The 25,640-nt window shown below is 41.8% G+C and overlaps 2 protein-coding genes across 3 annotated transcripts in view; one reads left to right on the forward strand and one right to left on the reverse strand.

The window, feature by feature from the left end:
* Positions 1 to 17,538, reverse strand: part of GNB1L (G protein subunit beta 1 like) — a 42,663-nt gene extending 25,125 nt beyond the window's left edge. Inside the window, exons 1-5 of the mRNA XM_073675395.1 lie at positions 17,443 to 17,538; positions 13,899 to 14,023; positions 13,244 to 13,369; positions 10,348 to 10,504; positions 5,302 to 5,400 (exon numbers count right to left, since the gene is read on the reverse strand). Coding sequence (XP_073531496.1) covers positions 5,302 to 5,400; positions 10,348 to 10,504; positions 13,244 to 13,369; positions 13,899 to 14,023; positions 17,443 to 17,523 — 588 coding nt within the window. The 5' untranslated portion in view covers positions 17,524 to 17,538. The remainder of the gene's footprint in view (positions 1 to 5,301; positions 5,401 to 10,347; positions 10,505 to 13,243; positions 13,370 to 13,898; positions 14,024 to 17,442) is intronic.
* Positions 17,516 to 25,422, forward strand: LOC141259435 (uncharacterized). Of its 2 annotated transcripts, none has more exons than XM_073675416.1 (2): positions 17,516 to 17,567; positions 23,369 to 25,422. In XM_073675416.1, the coding sequence occupies exon 2, from the start codon at positions 23,371 to 23,373 to the stop codon at positions 24,337 to 24,339; it is 969 nt and encodes a 322-aa protein (XP_073531517.1). In that variant the 5' UTR covers positions 17,516 to 17,567; positions 23,369 to 23,370; the 3' UTR covers positions 24,340 to 25,422. The 2 variants fall into 2 exon arrangements, with proteins under 2 accessions (XP_073531517.1, XP_073531508.1); XM_073675407.1 differs by having other exon boundaries at positions 17,522 to 17,567; positions 23,364 to 25,422.
* The last annotated feature ends 218 nt before the right edge of the window (positions 25,423 to 25,640 follow it).

A 25,640-nucleotide genomic window follows, 5' to 3' on the forward strand; every position in this document is an offset into this window, starting at 1 on the left:
ACTATGATTAAAAGTTGTGTGCTCCAAGCACGTAAGCGAGGTGTGCTACCATGTAACTTCTGGTAAGTGAACAAAAATAAAGGACAATTTTAATGCAAAGAGGTGCTGGACACTATTTTTTTTCCTGTGTGACCTCCATGGTAGGTTCCCTCAAACTTTTCATATGACTAGTTTTCATGAAATTAGAGATTGTCTATGAAAATATTTCCACAAAATATATTAATCAGTGCGTTCATTTTTGCAGCTGACACTTATGCAAAATAGCTGGAGGTTATAAGCTTTCAACAGCACATTTACAAAACATCATGTACTTTCTAGTCTGTAATTCTAAATCTCGGATTAGTCACAGGCTTTCCTTATTGGAACAATTACGTAGCCCATTAAACAACAAATCAAATGCACAACAAAAAAAAAGAAGCTTGATGATTGTGTACTGCTGTATGACATCTTCTGCTTAGATGCTTTACAGTATAATATCTGGTAAAAAGTCACATGTGTGTAGTCATACTGCTGTCCTGAAACTGTACAGTAAATGGCAGTCATTCCAGAGTCGGTGGAAGTTGTCCAGTGGAAACAAGTTGTCGGCCAAGCTAGGTCATGACCTGCTAATCGGTGGGTATCCCACCACTGGGACCTTCACAGGTTGGGGAATTTTTATCCTCAAGGGTGAAGTTTTATCCCTGTTTCAAAATGGCGTGATCGCCACTCCATTCATCCTATATAGTGCCGGAAATAGCTGAGTGCTTCATTTGGCAGCCACACAGGGAATTAATAAAGCATTGGTCGAGCATGCGCACTGCCACTCCATTCTAATAGGGAAAAAGTGCCCAACTCTGCCAATCAGTGTGGGTCCCAGCAGTTGGACCCCCCCCCCCCACCCCGATCAGCAAGTTATCACCTACCCTATGGATCCTATTTCTAATAGAGTTTATAAAAGGTAAGAACATTTGTGTTACTCCACGGGAACAGCAATGTTGAAATCCAACATACCCATTTTTTTTGTCTCCCAGATACCTGTGGTCAGATAGAGTTGGGAGGCCTCTCCATACATGTTAAATTGTCATCCGATCTTGTCAATACCGTCAGATTCAGACTTTTTTTAATGTGTGCAGGCATAGTTTATTATACTTGCCTAATAAATGCAACCTTTTTATTCTTTTATATTAGGGAGACACTTTTGAAGTTGGCTGCTGCAACAACAGATATTTTTCTTCCTCTCTATTTAGCTGTCAATTATCCCAACTGTGGACATCATTTATCCACATCCAGCAAAGCAAGAGGGAACAAGTCTGACACAACTAAACAGAAGCTAGATAAATGATGGTGAATATTTGGCTAAAAACCAAGGGTTCTCAAAGTGTAGGTCCTGGATGGGAGATGTGTCACCTAAGTGGTTAGCCTCGATTATGTGAAGCCCGGAAAAGCAGGTTCCAGCACCAAGTGCTGAGAGGGTTTTTTTAATGGGCACAGATTTTGGGTCTGGGTTTTAGGAGCATCTAAAAGAGTTGGGTGAGACTGGCTGCTCCCATATCTATAATCGAGGCTTTGCAGCTCATGTGTGGGAGGAGGGAAGGACCTTTACTGTTGGTGAACAACAGCCAGAGACAGAAGTGTGTGGACTGTATTTCTGTCCGGGCGAGCCCATTGTGATTATTATGGTATATTCCTCAAATTCTGGAAATAATCATTAAAATCTTCTTTTTTTGTGAACAACCATTTATGAAAGCAAAGTGTACTGTATTAATACTACAAAAGTATGCCTGACGCTGGCACACATTTTTACCCATGCCATTTTCATTGTCATTTTTCTTTTGTCCTAAAACACTGTTACCAGATTATACTTTAACCCCTTCATGACCGGGCATTTTCCGTTATTTTTTGTTTGTTTGTTTTACTCCACTTCTTCCAAGAGCCATAACTTTTTTATTTCTCAATCCACATAACAGCATGAAGGCTTTTTTTCGCGGGACGAGATGTACTTTTGAATGACACCATTCATTTTATCATGTGATGTACTTGAGAGCGGGAAAAAAATTCCAAGTGCGATGAAATTGCAAAGATATGCAATTCCACAACTGTTTTTTTTTTTTTATTTACCATGTTGACAATAAGGTAAAACTGATCCGGCAATAAGATTCTCCATACGAGTACGCAGATACCAAACATGTATATATATTTTTTTATTTAAGTGGTGAAAAAAAATTCGTAAATTTGTAAAAAAAAAAAAAAAAAGTTTGCTCTTGTTGCCATTTTCCGAGAACTGTAACATTTTCAATTTTTGGATATTGGTCTGCATGAGGACTTATTTTTGGTGTCCTGAGATTAAGTTTTTACTGATACCATTTTGGGGTAGATACAATGTTTTGATTGCCTCTTACTGCATTTTATTGCAATGTTGCGGCCAAAAGTAATTCATTCTCTGATTTTTTTCTCATTACGCCGTTTACCGATGAGATTAATTTATTTTATATTTTGATAGACTGGACTTTTACAAACACATATTTAGGCTGGGTTTCACAGAAGAATAGCTATGACAAGCATGAAGGTCTTCAAAAGACCGCCGGCTGTCATGGCAATTCATCAGTGCCCAGCGATCACATCAATGATGCGCCTACCTGCCGACGCGAGTTAAATGCCTCTGTCAGAGATTGACAGCTGCATTTAACAGGTTTAGATATCAGAAGATTGGCATGCACTCGGTCACGGTTAGAGGTGCTAATGGAACGAGGTACTTGACCCCTAGATCGAGGCAGGGGAAATTCACCGCAGACGCGTTAGACGCAGCTAACTTAGACGACGGAGCGCCTGGAGGACCTCAATTACTTAGCGACATTGCGATAAAGAGCCTGGAGGGGTCAAAACATCTAATGTATCATTGTCGCAAATCTCCCAGCACCTTATGCTATTTTGCACGTCTGTTTTCACTGAAAATAAAGTTTCTTTGCATCACCTGAAATAAGTGTATGAATTTCTCCTGCCTGCATTTAACAGGTCAACAGCCTACATCAAAGTACAGAAAAATCTCCATACACAGTGTTTTGGAGCTTTTTTTTTTTACCAATTTCGGGGTCAGAGGATTTTTTTTTCACCTTGGGCCTTACTCATTATTACATTTGTGCCTATTTTTTATTGACTTTATGGCGGTCGCCTTTTTTTGGTTTGCGCAAAATTCATCTTTTCATTTCTGTCTTTTTGAAGTCTATTTTATATGTGTTTGCCTGCTTTATTTTTTTAGTTCGCCACTGTGGGCGGAGTTAAAATTTTTATCATTTGCGACTATTAGAAAAGTCCCGAAATACAGTACAGACCAAAAGTTTGGACACACCTTCTCATTTAAAGATTTTTCTGTATTTTCATGACTTTGAAAACTGTACATTCACACTGAAGGCATCAAAACTATGAATTAACACATGTGGAATTATATACTTAACAAAAAAGTGTGAAACAACTGAAAATATGTCTTATATTCTAGGTTCTTCAAAGTAGCCACCTTTTGCTTTGATGACTGCTTTGCACACTCTTGGCATTCTCTTGATGAGCTTCAAGAGGTAGTCACCAGAAATGGTCTTCCAACAATCTTGAAGGAGTTCCCAGAGATGCTTAGCACTTGTTGGCCCTTTTGCCTTCACTCTGCGGTCCAGCTCACCCCAAACCATCTCGATTGGGTTCAGGTCTGGTGACTGTGGGAGGCCAGGTTATCTGGCGTAGCACCCCATCACTCTCCCTCTTGGTCAAATAGCCCTTACACAGCCTGGAGGTGTGTTTGGCGTCATTGTCCTGTTGAAAAAAAAATGATGGTCCAACTAAACGCAAACGGGATGGAATAGCATGCCGCTGCAAGATGCTGTGGTAGCCATGCTGGTTCAGTATGCCTTCAATTTTGAATAAATCCCCAACAGTGTCACCAGCAAAGCACCCGCACACCATCACACCTCCTTCTCCATGCTTCACGCTGGGAACCAGGCATGTAGAGTCCATCCGTTCACCTTTTCTGCGTCGCACAAAGACACGGTGGTTGGAACCAAAGATCTCAAATTTGGACTCATCAGACAAAAGCACAGATTTCCACTGGTCTAATGTCCATTCCTTGTGTTCTTTAGCCCAAACAAGTCTCTTCTGCTTGTTGCCTGTCCTTAGCAGTGGTTTGCTAGCAGCTATTTTACCATGAAGGCCTGCTGCACAAAGTCTCCTCTTAACAGTTGTTGTAGAGATGTGTCTGCTGCTAGAACTCTGTGTAGCATTGACCTGGTCTCTAATCGGAGCTACTGTTAACCTGCGATTTCTGAGGCTGGTGACTCGGATAAACTTATCCTCAGAAGCAGAGGTGACTCTTGGTCTTCCTTTCCTGGGGCGGTCCTCATGTGAGCCAGTTTCTTTGTAGCACTTGATGGTTTTTGCAACTGCACTTGGGGACACATTCAAAGGTTGCCAAATTTTTGGGACTGACTGACCTTCATTTCTTAAAGTAGTGATGGCCACTCGTTTTTCTTTACTTAGCTGCTTTTTTCTTGCCATAATACAAATTCTAACAGTCTATTCAGTAGGACTATCAGCTGTGTATCCACCTGACTTCTGCACAACACAACTGATGGTCCCAACCCCATTTATAAGGCAAGAAATCCCACTTATTAAACCTGACAGGGCACACCTGTGAAGTCAAAAACCATTTCCGATGACTACCTCTTGAAGCACATCAAGAGAATGCCAAGAGTGTGCAAAGCAGTCATCAAAGCAAAAGGTGGCTACTTTGAAGAACCTAGAATATAAGACATATTTTCAGTTGTTTCACACTTTTTTGTTAAGTATATAATTCCACATGTGTTAATTCATAGTTTTGATGCCTTCAGTGTGAATGTACAATTTTCAAAGTCATGAAAATACAGAAAAATCTTTAAATGAGGTGTGTCCAAACTTTTGGTCTGTACTGTATGTCGCAAATGAGCACACTGTCATGATTCTCAGAGAGATGGACAGTCACGTGCTGAGATTCTCATCCATTTCTCACTGTAACGATTTGTTAATTTGCAGCAACATAGAAAGGCTGCAGAAATTTGTCTGGCACCAAGAAAGCCCTCTTGAAATCCATCAATTTCTGCCCAGATTTGTTTCACCAACGTGGATGAGATTTCCTAAATTCAAATCTGGGTGAAAATTTTACAATGTATGCTCTACGTTGGACACACCGCAAAGTATCCACAATATAACTCAACACTTTAACTAGGTACCTGTGGCTGTGAAATTACTTGGCATATTAGAGCAACTATCAACAGAATGTGACTGGAACATGACGAGAAAACTAACCTGCCAAAGTTTCATGCACATAGCCATTCCCCATGTGTTATCTGCTGTAGGAGTCATTGAGCTTATAATAACTTTGGATGTCATGTCCATAACTTGAACCTGTAAAATGGTGAAGAATTAGAGTTACATTTCAGACAATATTTTTAATTAAAACAAAGAAGAGTGCAAATTCTTCCCAGAGTCTATGAAAGTGCTTCAGAGCTGTAATCTCCCAGCAGTCTTATATTAGACGCCGAAAAATCGAATTGTCCAACTCAGCTTGGGTATATCACTCAAATCAACAAGCTCACACCTTATTTCCAGGAGTAAAAAGCCCCTTGTTTTTCTGTAGATTGTGAAGAAAGTAAAGTTTTCCCACATTTAGGACATATTGACTTGTTATGCTACATATGTATGAGGAGTGTGCGTCCTGACTGTTGAGACTGCTGCCAAATACTAAAATGAACAGGGCTTTATTCAGAAGACACCAGGTTGTCATCTTGTTTTAGGAGCACTAGCATAAACATGTGGTCACACCTCCACTTCTAGAGATTACGAGAACTTGTCAATGCAGAAAGAAGTAAAAGGCAATACTTCTCTACTTATGGGATATTGCCATGTTCTTTATTGGGGTTTTATTAGAAGTAAATGCAATAAAAGGGAACTTTTTAAAGAAAAAACAAGGTTACTTGGTGCATGAGGTAGACATAGGTGAAAACTTTTCATTCGAGAGCTTATAACAATTTAAAATAGGTAAAAAAATAAACTTTATGCCACCGTATGATCTGTATTGAAAAAATAGCTTCCCTTGTGTCAGATCGGGTAGGAGCCGAGCTTCTAACTATTGAAAAGTAATTTTAAACTTGAATTTGTATCATTACTAATTAAGAGAAATGATCGCTGGCTTTGCCAGAGGCTTGTAATGTTCCTGTGTGGTTGTGGAAGTGAAGAATGAAAGGCACGCCCGTTCACAAATTAATAATCTTTAGAAATGCATTCAGTGATGTCAAGATAGAATGATGTGTCACTCATAACTGCTGCCGTAAACAGATAAGCCCCTGCCCATATCACATAACTCAAGGCAAAGGCTAACAGATAAAATTAATCATTTATTGGGCAAAAGCCAAGAATAAAGACTTCCTGAGATCAGATGCATATCTCATCCTTAATGTGTTAGAGTGAGGATATGTTAGACAGTGATGGTGCCAGAAAGTACGTGTTACCACTCAATTCAAGCTCCAAGTCAGAAAGAAACCCATGTAGCAAAGGGCGTCAACATTTGTAAGATCTTATGTGCACTTAGTTATTACTTTTCGGTTTTACTGAAAAAAATAAGAACCAATGACAACTATAAAAATGTTTTGGCACACCGAGGTATAATTTCTTTAAATCCCTCTTATTAAAAAAACAATAGGTCTTTACCTGTCTACAAGTTTCGTGATATATGTTCATGTGCTGTTGATGCCTTGGTTAAAGAAAAAAATTGGTTAAAACGAAAATTGTGGAGCCTCTTTCCTTACTGAAGCACTGCTCCCATCAAAGTTTTTATCCTCTTATTATATTGCAGTTATCATATTATATAGCACTGTGTACTTACAATTGTTCATTTTGCCTTTCTGCCCAGTAAATTATTTTGTTTTCCCACAATGTAGAAACAGGAAGTCTCTTGTCCCTGCATTTATCATTCATCTCTTCAACTTCTGACCCAGCTGCTCCATTCTCCCCCTTGCCATAGACTTTGGCAGTGACTCATGAGTCATGCAGTGAAAATGGACCTCCTGTTTCTACATAGAGCTTAGAAGGATTCAGCTAGTCGGTTTTTAATCAAGTGATGTCATAGACCTAAGGGAGAAGAGAAGAATTAAGTGGACAGAAGAGCAAAATGAGCAATTGTACACAGTGCTGTATACCATATTTTTCGTACTATAAGACACATTTTTTAACAAAAAAAACTTGTTAAAAAGGGTGTGTGTTTTATAATTCGGAGGCAGCTTCCTGAGATGGAGGAGAACGCTGACAACGCGTCCTTCTTGATTACAGAGAGAGCTACTGTCTCTCCTCCCGTCTGACACTGATCTATGTGATCAGTGCAGCGCAGGAGAGGAAGCTGCCGGGAATGAAAAGAGGCTGCAGGAACTAAGAAGCAGCACGACCTTCTGCACCGATAATTCCAGGACCTTTCTGGTCATGTGAGTGATCGCATGACTTGAAAGGTGCTTGAGTTAATCAAGCGGAAGGTCCTGAAAATGCTCTGCTGCTACAGCCTCCGCACAGGTCCTGATCAGGAACTGCAGGATATGGTAATGTATAGTGTGTGTGAGTATGTATATATGTGTATGTAGCAGAGCTGTGTATGTCTATATGTGCATGTAGCAGAGCTGTGTTTGTCTATATGTGCATGTAGTGTGCATGTAGCAGAGCTCTTTATGTCTATATGTGAATGTAGCAGAGCTGTGTATGTCTATATGTGCATGTAGTGTGTATGTAGCAGAGCTCTGTACGTGTATGTGCATGTAGCAGAGCTGTGTATGTCTATATGTGCATGTAGCAGAGCTGTGTATGTCTATATGTGCATGTAGTGTGCATGTAGCAGAGCTCTTTATGTCTATATGTGAATGTAGCAGAGCTGTGTATGTCTATATGTGCATGTAGTGTGCATGTAGCAGAGCTCTGTACGTGTATGTATATGTAGCAGAGCTGTGTATGTCTATATATGCATGTAGCAGAGCTGTGTATGTCTATATGTGCATATAGTGTGCATTTAGCAGACCTCTGTACATGTATGTGCATGTAGCAGAGCTGTGTATGTCTATATGTGCATGTAGCAGAGCTGTGTATGTCTATATGTGCATGTAGTGTGCATGTAGCAGAGCTCTTTATGTCTATATGTGAATGTAGCAGAGCTGTGTATGTCTATATGTGCATGTAGTGTGTATGTAGCAGAGCTGTGTATGTCTATATGTGCATGTAGTGTGCATGTAGCAGAGCTCTGTACGTGTATGTATATGTAGCAGAGCTGTGTATGTCTATATGTGCATGTAGCAGAGCTGTGTATGTCTATGTGTGCATGTAGTGTGCATATAGCAGAGCTCTGTACGTGTATGTGCATGTAGCAGAGCTGTGTATGTCTATATGTGAATGTAGTGTGCATGCACCAGATCTCTATGTGCATGTAGCAGAGCTGTGTATGTCTACATGTGCATGTAGCAGAGCTGTGTATGTCTACATGTGCATGTAGCAGAGCTGTGTATGTCTATGTGCATGTAGCAGAGCTATGTATATCTATATGTGCATGTAGGTGAGCTGTGTATGTCCATGTGCATGTAGTGTGCATGTAGCAGAGCCCAATATGTCTATGTGTATGTAGCAGAGCTGTGTATGTCTATATGGACATGCAACAGAGCTGTGTATGTCTATGGGCATATAGCAGAGATGTGTATGTCTATATGGGCATGTAGAAGAGCTGTGTGTATGTATATGTGCATGCAGCAGAGCTGTGTGTATGTATATGTTCATATGTAGCAGAGTTGTGTGTCTATATATGCACATGTAGCAGAGCTGTATGTGTGTGTATATGTTTATGTAGCAGAGCTGTGTGTGTGTCTGTATGTGCATGTAGCAGAGATGTGTTGTGTGTATAACACTGCAGAGAGGCACTAACAATAGATGTATTACCTCCCTATTCTACCCTAGTACATTAAAATTAGTGATAATGACCCCTCCATTTTACATCACCAGGGAAGTTTTGATTAATAGAAAAAAAATATTTTCCTTTTTTCTGCTGCCTAAACCTGGGGTGCGTCTTATGGTAATGTGCATCTTACAGTCCGAAAAATATGGCAAATATGGCAATATGATGACTGCAATATAATAAAAGGATAAACATTTTGATGGGAGTGCTTCTTTAAAGGTGTCCCTCCAGGCATATTCTTTCGTCAGATCCTACTATGACCCATGCACAATACTGGTCAGGCATAGATCTGCCTCAACAACTGTCCTGCCCAGTGTACGGTTGCATCTTTCCATGCCTAATGTCAGACTGGGCAGAAGAATAAGCCTGGATGGATACTTTATATCAACAGGCTGACCCTCACGTCCAAACCGAAAACTGGTGTGTACAGATGCAAACTAAGAGTATCCATTTCCATACATAACTAATAAATAAAGTTGCACTCTGTAGTGCTATAGCATGTAAACATGAACAATATGAAATTTTAATTGCATTGCTGCTCTAGATACAATTCAGTAATGCAATTCAAATTTCATATATTTCATGTTTACATGCTATAGCATTACAGAGAGTAAATTTATTTGTCAGTTATGGATGGATACTTTAGGCTTGCGATACACTTTAGGCTCCGACAAAGACAACTAGTTCAAATGGACTCTGCTTTTTTCCAGCATTTTTCGTCCTTTCAGAAAGGCACAAGATTCTCGTTTTTAAGAGATTTAGGCAGGAAACCTGAAGGAAGGGGAATAACACAATGTGAATGGGCCCTAATTCCTCCTGTAGATGTATGAAAAAATTAACAAAAATAAAAGCATTTTAAAGGGGCATATTTATACAATGAGGGAGATTTATCAAACTAAATGCGTCAGAAATTTGGGGTAATTTAAGCCTAAAGAACTGCCGTTCATAATTTTTACCATATTTATTGAGTATTATAGACAATTTCTGTGCCAACAAGGAGGCATGGTCAAGCCAAGAAGTAGGGACATCTTCCAATATAGATATTACAAGCTCCAGTATCGCAGTTCACATGGCTGAAGGCACTGGATGAATGAGGACACTAAAAAGGGTATCTTATTTTCTAAGTGAGGACCTGATTGTTGCAGGTCAGGGAGCTACAACCCCACCGCCGATCAGCGGCACCCGCAGATAACTTCATAGCTCCAAAGTAGCCACAGCAGAAAAGGGGTATTCACTAACGAAGTAATACCCTCTCTGCTCCAGCTAATGGACGAGGTACACATCCCTCTCTGTGACATCCAGGTGCCTCAATGGAGCATATCTACAGGGAACCACCTGTTTAATATAAGTAGATGACTGAAATGTATATTTCTTACCTGTGAGCTTTCTGCTCCTGGCATTGCTAGCAGACAGCGTTCAGTATTCAATAGCGAACATTTACAGAAGCCAACACTAGTGACGGGTATAGACTCCATCACTTCATTCCTTCCTTCCGCTAAATTCCATGTACATATCTGTAGATCTCTACCCTGACTGTAAAGAAGAGAATAGAGGTCCATATTTATTCTTACATAATACATTTTCTTAGTTACTAATAACTGTAATTCTATAGATGAATATGTCCTACAAGCCAGACTAATTATATAGACTGTGGTATATCGGATCACTCAGCTGCTCAAAGAGGTAGTCACAGAAACACTTTCCATTCAAGTTTTCAACTGGTTTATTAAAAAATGTACTGCATAAACCAGTCCAAAATTAGGTAAACAAAGACGGCCCTTCTGGCATAGCGGGAAAAGCAAAATAGCATACAGCAAAGTTGGATTTGCCCACTAAGGGGAAAAAAAACAAAAACAAGATTCAGTTCTCTTTAAAACTAGCACAGCTTTGAAGATCTCATCTCCAGAAACACCGAACACTGAATGAGTCCAAAGGCTCCATATTTACCTCATATGGACCCCACCCTGGGGTGGAGAACAGCCTTCCACCCACTCTTCGGCTCTTCACCAAAAAAAACAGCCCTATTATGGCCGGTTAAGCCCTCTCTGGGTTCATATCACTGAGGCTAACATCCTCAGTGACACAGATCTCCCCTCCAGTATTTTACCAATGACCTTCTCACAAGACAAATAAATAACACTTATTCAGTATTTAACCTTCTAAAAAATAATTTGAATCTAAATATACGATTTATTTTATATATTTAGTATTAAAATATTGGGCTTGAATAAAACAGTATTGGGTTAGGTTAGACCCCTTCTATTTCTTTTTGCAAAAAATAATAAGAACTTTATTTAATTCTTTTTTTTTTTTTCATATCCATTGTATGATGACATCAGTGTCAATGATTATGTACCACATGCCTTGTAACAATACTTCTCCTAACCAAAGAGTGTGTCTAGTTACTGAAAGATAGATATCTCTGCTCAATGACCTAGTTTCGGCCAAGCTTTAGATTTTGGATAGATGGACTCATATTTGACTCTAGAATACTTTCGTTTACTGAGGAGTTCATGGTCAACTCCGTGACTGCAAGATGCCCAAGTCCAATGGTTGCAAAAAAAGCCCAAATCATCATCCTTCACCACTGGGATTCACTGCTGGTATGAGGTGTGTGTTTGGTCTTGTCGGTTCAAAGCACTTTTGCTCCAGAAGCCTTGTGGTTTGGTCAGATGAAACTTTGCAAACTTTTTCAGCACTGCCATGTTCCTTCTAGAAAAAAATAATCTTTCTCCTGGAAACCTTTCCAAACAAGCCATACTTGTTCAGTCATTTTTTAATTGTACTGTCATGAGCCTGAATATATAACATGCCAATTGAGACCTTTAGAGTGTGAGCTCTAGCTCTTGATTTTTATTTTACAATTTTTCTTAGCAATACACAGCCTGACCTTGGGATGAATTTGTTGGGAAGTCCATTCCTGGGAAGACTGTCAATTGTCTTAAATATTCTGCACTTGTGAATAATCGTTTTCACTTTAGATTCAGTCCAAATTATTTAGAAACAGACTTGATGGCCATGTCATTTTTTTGGTATTGTATTAACACACCTCTGAATGCTCCAGAACAGCAAACTACCAAAACTTTTGCTTAAGGTAATGCCATTTGCTAACGAACAATTAATAAAGGCCATTTGATGAGCAGCATGTAGCTGCTACATACCCTCTTAATTATTATGGAAGCAGTAAGGATGTACTTATTTTTACCTACTTTTAGTAATATAAATAATGACAGTGTAATCTGGCATGTGTCCTTTTTCATCTGAGGTTGTAGTCAAATTTTTAAGACCTTCTAAGGACCAGATGTATTTTTATTATGTAATGATAAGTTCAACCACGGTGTTCAAACAGGGTGTACTTAGTTTCTCATGACTGTATATGAACTAAGTACAGTTCAGTGATGACCCACACTGTAAATTTAATATCCCTAATATAATCAACTAATTAAAAGTATGAATATACTGTATTTTTCATACTAAAGGACACAAATTACTATAAAACCGGGTTCAGACGAGTGTATGAAAAATCATCTGCTTTTCATCCAGAAAAATGTGATGCCTTTTTAATCTGTATGTCTGTTTTTTTTACGTCTGTATGACATCTGTATAGCATCTATATTTCTACATCAACATGTACACGACGAAATACAGTTTCTTATATAAATAATTTCAATATATCCATAAATACTGCATGCAATATGGATGATTCGTAAGGGATCCGTTTTTTGTGCACCCATGGATTTGAATAGGCGAGTCTCATCCGAAATAGGGAAGAGACTAGTGCATGCTCAGATTTGATTTTTTTGACACGGACACTTTCACACAAATTATTTTCAGACGAACACAGTCTGTGTTTCATGATCTACAACATGGTGAGGATTGAGCAGGTCTTGTACAGCGACCTCTCCAGCCCTCAGTGACCAGGAAGGACGCTGTATGAGCACTTCACTTGATCAAAGAGGAAGCTATAAGACACACTCTTTTTAGCAAAGCATTTCCTTGCTAAAAAGTGCGTCTTATATTTTTAATAAATGCTTTCTTGAAAGTACTTATTTTTCTCACTAGAAGACAGGCTCCAGCGTAATGCACAACAGTGATCCGGTATATGCCCACAGTACAGTGGGTGCTGTATTTATGGCAGAGATGCGGTGTATTAATGGTTATGACATAAGCCACTGAATATCAGCAGAAATAGTAAATGAAAAACAACTCCTTTCTTCCTACATCTCCAAAAATGTTGTGGGAAAGCATTATTTTTTCTTCGAGCCTATTTACCTCATTAGTCTCTCTCTATCAGGAAGAGTATGAAGCCAGAATACAGATTTGCCACAATGTCCATTTAACACAGTCTCTGCTCTCCTCGTACTTAGATTCCACACATGGATCTCTCCACTAGACGACCTACATGTATAGGGACAAAGAAAACAATAGTTAACCTATAGTTAATTGGAATAACACGCTGACTTACATGTTCACATGGTTTCCTGATCTTTTCTGGTAAAAACTAAACCAATTAGCAAAGGCTAAAAGGGACCGTAACCTAAGGGTGAGACACTCCAGGACAGAAAATACTGACGTGCACTGAAGCGTCTTCCTCTTGGAAAGCTCAGCGGGTTCACCCAAGACGTCGATTACCATAGACCCAAGACATCGATTACCATACCATATTAATAACCGCTGATCATGGGTGGTCATACAGGAGTGGCTCACTAAATTACATTCTGCTACTCCTGGAACCCAAATTTATGCATCAAAGCCTCATTAAAATGACTGTGGGCATTAGGCAGTGTAATCCTCTCATATGAATTAGTAGTACTGTACCAACAGCAGAAGATAGTGAATCTTGGCAACTCCATTATTATAACTTGGGTGCGAGTGGGATTTTCTGAAGATAGTTGGAAAGATGGAAGACCTTCTTATTAGTACTCACCCAGAAATAAGAAGCGGTGGACACGGCTTGCGTACATTACAATTGAAGTGCAAACAGTTGACTTGTGCACCAACACCTCTAAGGTCAAATTTGGGATCTGGAGGTGGGAGAGCCATCTTTAGAAGCTAAGAATGAAGAGTACAATACAATCGGTACATGAATGACAGTGTCCTTCAGGGCAATTCCAGCCAGTTTCATTGCTCTTTGTGGTAAATAAAAGTGTCACTATTCTAGACAATAAGGCCACGTTCATACATTCAGTATTTTACATCAGTATCTGTAAGCCAAAACCAGGAGTGGGTGATAAATACAGAAGTGGTGATGTGTTTCTATTATACTTTTCCTCTACTTATCACTCACTCCTGGTTTTGGCTTACAAATACTGTGGTAAAATACTGACCAAATACTGAACGTGTGAACGTGGCCTTATAACAACAATTATTCAACATTGTGTTATACAGAAAACAAATAATAATGGACAGTCATGGGTGCTGGAAAACTGGCATTCCAGGCCTCAGTATGAACAGAGTTGTCCTTTAAGTATTATTCTGAATGTGGTATATGGCTGCCATGTAATACTATATTATGTCTGCAGTGGACACTCCAGGAGAAATGTGTGGCCAGGTAAAACTACCCCCGTTATACAGACTGATATCAGACTAGTTTCTGCCTATAGTTTTTAGTACAATAATAGAACACTAAAATACCCCCTATCCTCCCAAAATATGTAACAAATTTCCCCCAGTCTGTTAATTTGTAGTGATTATTAGTTTTCTTTACAGCTCAGTTACAGGCATGAAATTAAAACATTTTAAAGGGAATCTGTCACCACTTTAGAGTTATCAGACCTCTACTAAGGCCATACAGGTGATAGAAAAGTAAATCTATACATACCTGTATGGCCCATAGCAGAGGTCTGATTGCAGAGAAATCTGGTTTTATAAAGTCTGTTTTCCACAGGCTTGGTGTCTGGGGGACACCAAGAAATCCCCGCCTATGTGCTTATTATTCCTCTAAATCCCCACCTATCTGCTTAATTATCATATTCCCCCCCTAACCCTGTGACGTGCACTGTGCTCCCTGACTACCCGAGCATGCGCAGAGCGCCGCACACTTAGAGCGCGCTTTGCTTCATCCCGGCCCTGTCTCTCCATGCACTGTGCTGCAGGTTTCTATTGCACAGGTGCTGGGGAGTCACTGTCACTTCCTGACGTTTGCGCAATAGAACCCTGCAGCGCAGTGCACAGGCAGACAGGGCCGGAATGAAGCAAAGCGCGCTCTATGGGGGGATATGATAATTAAGCAGATAGGCGGGGATTACAGGGAATAATAAACAGAGAGGCAGGGATTTCTTGGCGTCCCCCGGACGCCAAGCTTGTGAGAAACGGAGTTTATAAAAACAAATTTCTCTGCAATCAAACCTCTACTATGGGCCATACAGGTATGTATAGATTTACTTTTCTATACCCGGTATGGCCATAGTAGAGGTCTGATATCTCCAAAGTGGTGACAGATTCCCTTTAATTAGATCAGATCTGTTGTAACTTTTTCCTGGTTTTTATGATTTGTAAGGGTATGTGCAGACGGTCGGTATTGGCAGCGCTTTGAACGCAGTATACTTTATGCTGCGTCCAAAGCACTGCACGCAGGTAAATCTACAGGTGTGTTCATTGAACCATGCGGATTCAAAGCATCCTATACATTACACTGATCTAATTTCTCTTGTGGAGACTAGCGAGTCCACAAGAGAATTTGACATGCTGCGGTCTGGAAAGACGCACCACATGTCTGTGTACGTGGGTGATTCGCAGGCACAGATGACCGCAAAGTGGGCCATCCACTTTGCTTGTAATGTAGAACGCAGGGGTTTGCATCCAATCCGCAAGGTTTCCTGACTGTGTGCACGTACCCTAAGAGATGCCATGGAGCGTGTAAACAGATGAGCAATAAATGGGATCAGTACGGAGCAGACAGTAAACACATGGCCTCTTCATTCCTTCATTCATAAGTGTCCCCGCTAATGCGCACACAATATGGCCAAATGTATGAGAACATCTGACCATCATGCTATGGAAGCCTGTTGGACATCCCGTTACATGGGATTGATGTAGAGCTAGAGGCCCCTTCTGCAGCTATAATAGCCTTCACTCCACTGGGAAAGCAGGAGAAGGTCTTCCACAAGTCCCTCAAGTGTTCCCCCAAAGCGGGAAGTGGCTATCGTAAACTGTACCAGGAACATTTCCCCCCATTGAAAATAACAGCCCTAAACAATTATCCCTCCGCCTACTGTAGGCACTATGGCCCGATTCAACAAAATCAGGGATGACCACGCTGGTCTTGATGAGGGGCATGTTGGTGTCAGACGCTCCTGATACACTAAGAGATACACGCCACTTAATGAATTTGGCGTGTCTGATGAGTGGTGAGCATCTCACCACAAATCTTACTCACTGGGGACAGGAGTAAGATTTCTGGTGTAAGGTAAATCACGCTTACCATCAACTAGATGAGCCGTGGCACACTGGCATCACACTGCAGCTCCGCCTATTATGGCATGAAAACACCAAGAGGTGCAAAAAAATGTGAGACTTTTCAAAGCAACTTACACCAGAATTCTGACCTAAGCGCTATGATGAATAGGGACCTAATCAGGGCCAGTGTATTTCTACATGTAGTGGTGTCCTGCCATCCACCAATCCTAGGTTCCTCCATCAGAATCAGACCACCATATAATGCAACATGATTCATTATTCATCTACTATTGAAAGAATTGTAAGTGCTGTGCTTGTTACCTAGGAGACCGGCCATTGCTGATAGGCCACGGCAGTGTCTGGTAACCTACGCAACGAGCAGTAAACCATAAAGTTCTTGAGAATTGAGGATTTTAATAACAATAAGTAAATTCGAACAGTCTTTGTTTTTACTATTAGGCCACGGCCCCACTATCAGTATTCGGTCAGTATTTTTTCTCAGGAGTGGGTGATAAATGCAGAATTGGTGACTTGTTTCTATTATACCTTTTCTCTGATTGTTCCTCACCTGGTTTTGGCTCCCACTCCTGAGAAAAAATACTGACCGAATACTGACCAAATACTGATAGTGGAGCCGTGGGCTTAATTTTCTGCACATGATGAGAATAACAATGAGCTCCCAGTACAGCCCATCCCATACCCATCTACCACCAATGTTTCTCTATGGAGATCACCCAATGTGTGCTGGATCTCAGGCACCTGTGTGCAGTGTGTGTGTGTGGCTCAATAACTAGGAGGGGATCACCAGAACTGGATCCTTCGATCAGACTGAACACTTGATCCTATGATGTGCAGGCACTAGTGACCACAGACAGCTCCTCCGTGGTGCAGGATGTAATTCTATGTAGTGACTTTATGTCAGGACAGTTATTAGAGAGCAGCTGTGAGTGGTACACGTGGAGGTATGGGGGGCACCACTGCCCCTCTGTGGCGGCTCCTGCAGGTCACCGTCTCCTCACGGTCCCTCGTTGCTGGTGTGAGGAGAGGGGACCCCCGGTACATCATGTACTGACCCCCAGATCACTGCAGCCATCAGTCCGGCAGAAGAACAGCATGCTACAGGGGAACAGGACCTTCCGTGATGTCAGCAGCATGTGATCAGTCACATGACTGGGAGGAGCCAAGCTGGGGGCATCAGGTGGGTCCTTCATGATGTTCTGCACTGCGGTGATAGTATAGTGTTAGGTTGCAGAGCTCTGCACTGTGCGGCTGTGCACGTGTGAGATGCAGCAGAGCTGAGTGTGCTCCCATCACCTGTGTGTATGTAGCAGAGCTGAGTGTGCTCCCATCACCTGTGTGTATGTAGCAGAGCTGAGTGTGCTCCCATCACCTGTGTGTATGTAGCAGAGCTGAGTGTGCTCCCATCATCTGTGTGTATGTAGCAGAGCTGAGTGTGCTCCCATCACCTGTGTGTATGTAGCAGAGCTGAGTGTGCTCCCATCATCTGTGTGTATGTAGCAGAGCTGAGTGTGCTCCCAGCACCTGTGTGAGATGCAGCAGAGCTGAGTGTGCTCCCAGCACCTGTGTGAGATGCAGCAGAGCTGAGTGTGCTCCCAGCACCTGTGTGAGATGCAGCAGAGCTGAGTGTGCTCCCAGCACCTGTGTGAGATGCAGCAGAGCTGAGTGTGCTCCCAGCACCTGTGTGAGATGCAGCAGAGCTGAGTGTGCTCCCAGCACCTGTGTGAGATGCAGCAGAGCTGAGTGTGCTCCCAGCACCTGTGTGAGATGCAGCAGAGCTGAGTGTGCTCCCAGCACCTGTGTGAGATGCAGCAGAGCTGAGTGTGCTCCCAGCACCTGTGTGAGATGCAGCAGAGCTGAGTGTGCTCCCAGCACCTGTGTGAGATGCAGCAGAGCTGAGTGTGCTCCCAGCTCCTGTGTGAGATGCAGCAGAGCTGAGTGTGCTCCCAGCTCCTGTGTGAGATGCAGCAGAGCTGAGTGTGCTCCCAGCTCCTGTGTGAGATGCAGCAGAGCTGAGTGTGCTCCCAGCTCCTGTGCGAGATGCAGCAGAGCTGAGTGTGCTCCCAGCACCTGTGTGAGATGCAGCAGAGCTGAGTGTGCTCCCAGCTCCTGTGTGTATGTACAGCCTGAAGACTTGAAGGAGAAGCACATGTTTTTCTGCAAGCTCCATTTCGATCAATAGGCTGTCACAGAAATCTGTCTAACACTTGTGCCAGTCACCTATCACATGATGGATGAGTGCAGGAGCTCCCTGCTATTTACATGCATTCATTTGAACCATAAAGCTCCATTTCCACAATGATTTTTTTTGTTGAACTTTTGACTCTGCATATTTTTGCTGCTTCAAAAGCGCAGCGTCTTATAGTTCCAGCAATGTGGATGGGATTTATACAAATCTAATGACGCTGTGCTTTTTCATTCAGCATAAACTGTTCCGGAGAGAATGTAATCCATGTGACCGCTCAGCAGAGGAGCCAGGGAGAATGGCGCGCTGCAGCAAGCGGGCCCCAGAACTCCGCTGAGCTCAGGAGCGGTGTCCTGTCACTCAATGAGCGCAACTCCGGGGCCACTCGCTGCAGGAGTCATTCTCCCGGGCTCCTCTGCTGAGCGGTCGCATGGATTACAGCGGATGACACCTAGGACAGGTGAGTATATGGATTTTTTATTTTATTCTTATTTTTACAGTCAGACACTGCAGGAGCAGACACTACTACTCTCATCATTGTCCCTGCTGGTGCTGATTGCAGCGCCAGCTGGGGACAATGTTGAGGGTAGCGTTCAGCACCTGGCGCTTGGGAGCAGCGCAAGCTGTACCGCTGATTCCCAAGCGCCGATACTTGTCACACGGATGGTATCCGTGTGTGGTACGTGTTTACACGGACTCATTGACTTGAATTGGTATGTGTGATCTGTGCTGTCGTCCAAAAATGGACACATCAGCATGTGGAGCACATAGACACACGGTCTGTGGAAACACACTGACATGTGCGAAGACCCATACATTTGAATGGGTCTATGTGTGTCAGTATCTCCAGTATGTGTGGAAACTGTCACCACACGAACCAGAAATACTGACGTGTGAAAGAGCGCCTTAAGTAGTCAAGTAATTACTCTGAACAGGAGACACATGGATGAAGCCCCAACACACCCTGGTCCTGATTGGATGGCTAAACTGTCACTCAAGACACTGACAGCTCAGCACTCCCCTGTTCTAGATTGGACAGCAGAACTGTCATTGACTGCGAACAGACACCCTGATAGGAGGAATCGTGACAATTTGTTTTGTTTTATTTATTTTTTTTGGTGGGTGGAAAAGGGGGAACAGCAAGGGCTTTCTATTGGTGAAATATATTATAGGTATTCTCTGTTTGCTTTTTGTTGGAATCTTGAGAAAAAGGCCAAAATAGATTAAAAAGGTTTTTTTTTTTTCAAATAAAGTTTTTACTTTTGTGCGCCTCATTTATTCCTGTATTTGTTCTGATTGCATGCATACCAGATATGCTTGTGTATGTTTTTAGACTTGTATATGATGTAAACTGCATCGATTTATCTTAAATAAAAAAGGAAAATATAGTTTTGAAAATTGGATATTGCCTTACATGACTTTGTCGACCAAAGCATAAATGCAGAAATATTAACCTTTCTAAAGCACATGATTTGCATTACTACACAGGTTAATGTACACGCATATGGGCACAGATTGTCTCTTGGCCTTTTAGTTTTCTCTCCTTGAATTCAAATTTGTGATTCCATGCAATCACTAAATTATAAAATATGTTCCTCCCCTGCATGAGGATACGAAACTTGTGTTTGTTTTTTCTTACTGGTCATTTGGCATGGCCTACAAAAAGATGCCCATTTAGACTTAATGTTCACAGTGGATTTCAAACACCTTTGCTGGGGTCCTGTGGTGTCAAGTTATAAAAAGACCCTTAAAATGACCCCACATGGGAAAGAAATTACACACAACTCTTGTAAAAAACTGTGCAAAACTGCCTCGCATACAAATTTGCCTTGACTGGTCCAAAATTAATTGTAACCTACTGTGTGTGTGTGTGTGTGTATACAGTACAGACCAAAAGTTTGGACACACCTCATTTAAAGATTTTTCTGTATTTTCATGACTATGAAAATTGTACATTCACACTGAAGGCATCAAAACTATGAATTAACACATGTGGAATTATATACTTAACAAAAAAGTGTGAAACAGCTGAAAATATGTCTTATATTCTAGGTTCTTCAAAGTAGCCACCTTTTGCTTTGATGACTGCTTTGCACACTCTTGGCATTATCTTGAAGAGCTTCAAGAGGTAGTCACCGGAAATGGTCTTCCAACAATCTTGAAGGAGTTCCCAGAGATGCTTAGCACTTGTTGGCCCTTTTGCCTTCACTCTGCGGTCCAGCTCACCCCAAACCATCACGATTGGGTTCAGGTCTGGTGACTGTGGAGGCCAGGTCATCTGGCGTTGCACCCCATCACTCTCCTTCTTGGTCAAATAGCCCTTACACAGCCTGGAGGTGTGTTTGGGGTCATTGTCCTGTCGAAAAATAAATGATGGTCCAACTAAACGCAAACCGGATGGAATAGCATGCCGCTGCAAGATGCTGTGGTAGCCATGCTGGTTCAGTATGCCTTCAATTTTGAATAAATCCCCAACAGTGTCACCATCTAAGCACCCCCACACCATCACACCTCCTCCTCCATGCTTCATGGTGGGAACCAGGCATGTAGAGTCCATCCGTTCACCTTTTCTGCGTCGCACAAAGACACGGTGGTTGGAACCAAAGATCTCAAATTTGGACTCATCAGACCAAAGCACAGATTTCCACTGGTCTAATGTCCATTCCTTGTGTTCTTTAGCCCAAACAAGTCTCTTCTGCTTGTTGCCTGTCCTTAGCAGTGGTTTCCTAGCAGCCATTTTACCATGAAGGCCTGCTACACAAAGTCTCCTCTTAACAGTTGTTGAAGAGATGTGTCTGCTGCTAGAACTCTGTGTGGCATTGACCTGGTCTCTAATCTGAGCTGCTGTTAACCTGCGATTTCTGCGGCTGGTGACTCGGATAAACTTATCCTCAGAAGCAGAGGTGACTCTTGGTCTTCCTTTCCTGGGGCGGTCCTCATGTGAGCCAATTTCTTTGTAGCGCTTGATGGTTTTTGCAACTGCACTTGGGGACACTTTCAAAGTTTTCCCAATATTTCGGACTGACTGACCTTCATTTCTTAAAGTAATGATGGCCACTCATTTTTCTTTACTTAGCTGCTTTTTTCTTGCCATAATACAAATTCTAACAGTCTATTCAGTAGGACTATCAGCTGTGTATCCACCACAGGGCACACCTGGGAAGTGAAAACCATTTCCGGTGACTACCTCTTGAAGCTCATCAAGAGAATGCCAAGAGTGTGTAAAGCAGTCATCAAAACAAAAGGTGGCTACTTTGAAGAACCTAGAATAAAAGACATATTTTCAGTTGTTTCACACTTTTTTTGTTAAGTATATAATTCCACATGTGTTAATTCATAGTTTTGATGCCTTCAATGTAAATGTACAATTTTCATAGTCATGAAAATACAGAAAAATCTTTAAATGAGATGGTGTGTCCAAACTTTTGGTCTGTACTGTATATACATCTCACACGTGGTCAAAATTGTTGGTACCCCTCGTTTAATGAAAGAAAAACCCACAATGGTCACAGAAATAACTTGAATCTGACAAAAGTAATAATAAATTAAAAATCTATGAAAATGAACAAATGAAAGTCAGACATTGCCTTTCAATCCTGCTTCCACAGAATTTTTACAGTACTTAGGGCCTGATGCAAGATTTGGACCTCCACCCCCCCCCCCCATCCTGTGTTAATTATATACAGTGGGGAAAAAAAGTATTTAGTCAGCCACCAATTGTGCAAGTTCTCCCACTTAAAAAGATGAGAGAGGCCTGTAATTGACATCATAGGTAGACCTCAACTATGAGAGACAAAATGAGAAAACAAATCCTGAAAATCATATTGTCGGATTTGGAAAGAATTTTTTTTCAAATTTTGGTGGAAAATAAGTATTTTGTCAATTACAAAAGTTCATCTCAATACTTTGTTATATATCTTTGTTGGCAATGACAGAGGTCAAACGTTTTTCTGTAAGTCTTCACAAGGTTGGCACACACTGTTGCTGGTATGTTGGCCCATTCCTTGATGCAGATCTCCTCTAGAGCAGTGATGTTTTGGGGCTGTTGCTGGGCAACACGGACTTTCAACTCCCTCCAAAGGTTTTCTATAGGGTTTAGATCTGGAGACTGGCTAGGCCACTCCAGGACCTTGAAATGCTTCTTACAAAGCCACTCCTTTGTTGCCCTGGCGGTGTGCTTGGGATCATTGTCATGCTGAAAGACCCAGCCACGTTTCATCTTCAATGCCCTTGCTGATGAAAGGAGGTTTGCAATCAAAATCTCACGATACATGACCCCATTCATTCTTTCATGTACACGGTTCAGTCATCCTGGTCCCTTGGCAGAGAAACAGTGCCAAAGCATGATGTTGCCACCCCCATGCTTCACAGTAGGTATGGTGTTCTTTGCATGCAACTCAGCATTCTTTCTCCTCCAAACACGCCGAGTTGTGTTTCTACCAAACAGTTCTACTTTGGTTTCATCTGACCATATGACATTCTCCCAATACTCTTCTGGATCATCCAAATGCTCTCTAGAAAACTTCAGACAGGGCCGAACATGTAATGTTCGATTTATGATATATACCCCTTCCCCCTTTTTGTATCTTGTGAATTAATAAAAATCGACCTGTTTTATACCTTTAAAAAGACTCAGTATTCCTCTTTGTTTTTTGATGCCTTTTCAGGAGTTGTTGTTCATTAGCAACCTGCACCTTTATTTCCCCTCCAGGGCAGAGTTGCTAATTTGAGTATGCTGTGGGCCTTTTGTTTGTCATTAATTTTGTCTGTGTTTTTCACAATGTTTCTCAGACCAGCTATGGATTCTAGAGCCCGGGACAACACCTGGTTCTCCCAATTGAATACTACTTTCAATGACACCGAAATGAGTGGACCAATGGATGACCCAACTACACAAGACAATGTCACAAAATGTAAAAGTCTTTTAAAAAAACGTACCCATATTTGGTGGAATCACGCATTCCTCTCTAAGTATATAGAAAAAAATCGTATTCCTAGAGGTCTGAATGTCCAAATCTTCCCCTCCTTTCCCACCCTTGAAGAATCATTTAAATCTAAATGGGAATCATACGCTGACATTTGCTCTATGGGTTTCATGTCTCTACTTAAAGACACAAACCAAAAGACACTTGACGAACTGGAGGTGGAAATCGAAACCATACAAGTCTCTCTTATAAAAGAGCTGAATAGTGATGCCCTGAAAAAACTTAACGAGGACATCGACATAGAGTTCCAAAAACGGGCCAAAGACATCCAAACCAATAAAATTAGGAAGTTCCAAAGAGATTTACGGGAGAAACAGACGAACACTGCATATAGATGGAAGAATGCGACAGATAGATCCCGTTTCAGGAGCAGTCCCTATTCACGCTCTAGATCAACCTCAGCTATTTCCTCCTCTTCAGCGGATGAACCAACTGTATCTTCACAGAAAACAACTGATAATGGAGGTCTTTCAGCGCAGTCCATATCCAGAGTCCAGACCAGACCTTCCAATAGAAGAAATCCCCTTACTAACCAGGTTAGCGGCACCCAGGGAGGGCTCCTGATTGTCAATCTTTCTTCACACGTTCTTACGGCGGCACAGGTGGAGGTCCTCAGCACGGCTTTATCCTTTTCACCCACTAACTCCTTTGATTATTTTACAGCACTTTTTACCTTTTGCCAAAAATTCACAAAGACGCCATCAACCCAGCAGGACGTCCGATCGTGTCTGGTCTTGACGGATTGTGAGAACAAATTTGCAAATACATTGACCATTACTTGAAACTCTTTGTGGAAACTTTGCCATCTTACGTTAAAGACACGACGGACGTCCTTAAACGGGTTGACAGCGTCTTTGTTGAACCAGGAACTCTTATGGTCACTGCTGACGTCGAGTTCCTGTATACCTGCATTAGCCACGAGTCAGGTTTGGCGGCGGTCTGGCTCTTCCTTGGTGCCTCCGACTTGGGCTGCCTCTTCTGTGACTTTCTTCTTGAGCTCCTCCACTTTGCCCTTACCAATCAATTATTTTTTGTTTAAGGATGTGGTATACCTGCAGGAACGTAGCACGGCCATGGGGGCGGCCTGCGCCCCCTCGTACACCAACCTCTTCCTCGGGGCTTGGAAGAGGGAGATCTTTGGCGCGAGGAGACGGGGGCTGCGGACCTGGTCGTATCATGGCTCCGGTATATTGACGATATTTTATTTTTTTGGCGTGGCATGGTGGAGGAGCTTGACAAATTCATGTCTCACTTGAATTCCAACTCGTGTGGAATCAGGTTAACGTGCACATATCATGCATCCAACATCAATTTTCTGGACATCGCCCTGGAGGTCGATTCCCAGTGAATTCCCTGATCCAAGCGAGTTCGGCTCACAACTGGTCTACGATTGGGGCCGTCCTGGTCGGACAGTTTCTGAGGGTGAGGCGGATCTGCTCCACCTCTGATCGATTTGAAAAACAGGCCATTCACCTCATGAATAGATTTAAACAACGCGGATTCAGTGGGCGTACTATTAGGCGTGGCTATGAGAGGGCACGTCATATGTCTTTTAGCTCTCTACTATACGGACAACCACATAAATCTAGGGACAAGTGTGACAAAGTACATTATATCTCCACTTTCAACCATGAATGGAGTACTATATGGGAAATCCTTACAAAACATTGTAATGTCCTTAACACGGAGCCCTCCCTGCGTGCACAGCTGGACTCCAATGAAGGAGTAGAATCATCTCAAGGAGGATCACAAGAAAATGGACAGCATGTGACTTAAATATGAGTGTCTGAGCAAAGGGTCTGAATACTTATGACCATGTGATATTTCAGTTTTTATTTTTAAATAAATTTGCAAAAATTTCTACATTTCCGTTTTTTTCAGTCAAGATGGGGTGCATAGTGTACTTTAATGAGAAAAAAAATTTACTTTTTAGAATTTACCAAATGGCTGCAATGAAACAAAGAGTGAAAAATGTAAAGGGGCCTGAATACTTTCCGTACCCACTGTATATGCCCTCCTTCCTGGTATATATGTCCCTCATCCTGGCCCAGTCCTGGTATATATATCGCCCATTCTGCTATAT

The sequence above is a fragment of the Phyllobates terribilis genome, unplaced genomic scaffold (genome assembly GCF_046119375.1).
Source record: "Phyllobates terribilis strain yellow unplaced genomic scaffold, ASM4611937v1 Scaffold_1__5_contigs__length_1240528914, whole genome shotgun sequence".
Lineage (NCBI taxonomy): Eukaryota > Metazoa > Chordata > Amphibia > Anura > Dendrobatidae > Phyllobates > Phyllobates terribilis.

Bases quoted from the DNA above. Each gene is read 5' to 3' on its own strand.
- LOC141259435 (XM_073675407.1), top strand. From the start codon at position 17,536: ATGACTGGGAGGAGCCAAGCTGGGGGCATCAG. The intron at 17,568-23,363 runs GTGGGTCCTTCA...AATGTTTCTCAG, and splicing joins AGCCAAGCTGGGGGCATCAG to ACCAGCTATGGATTCTAGAG.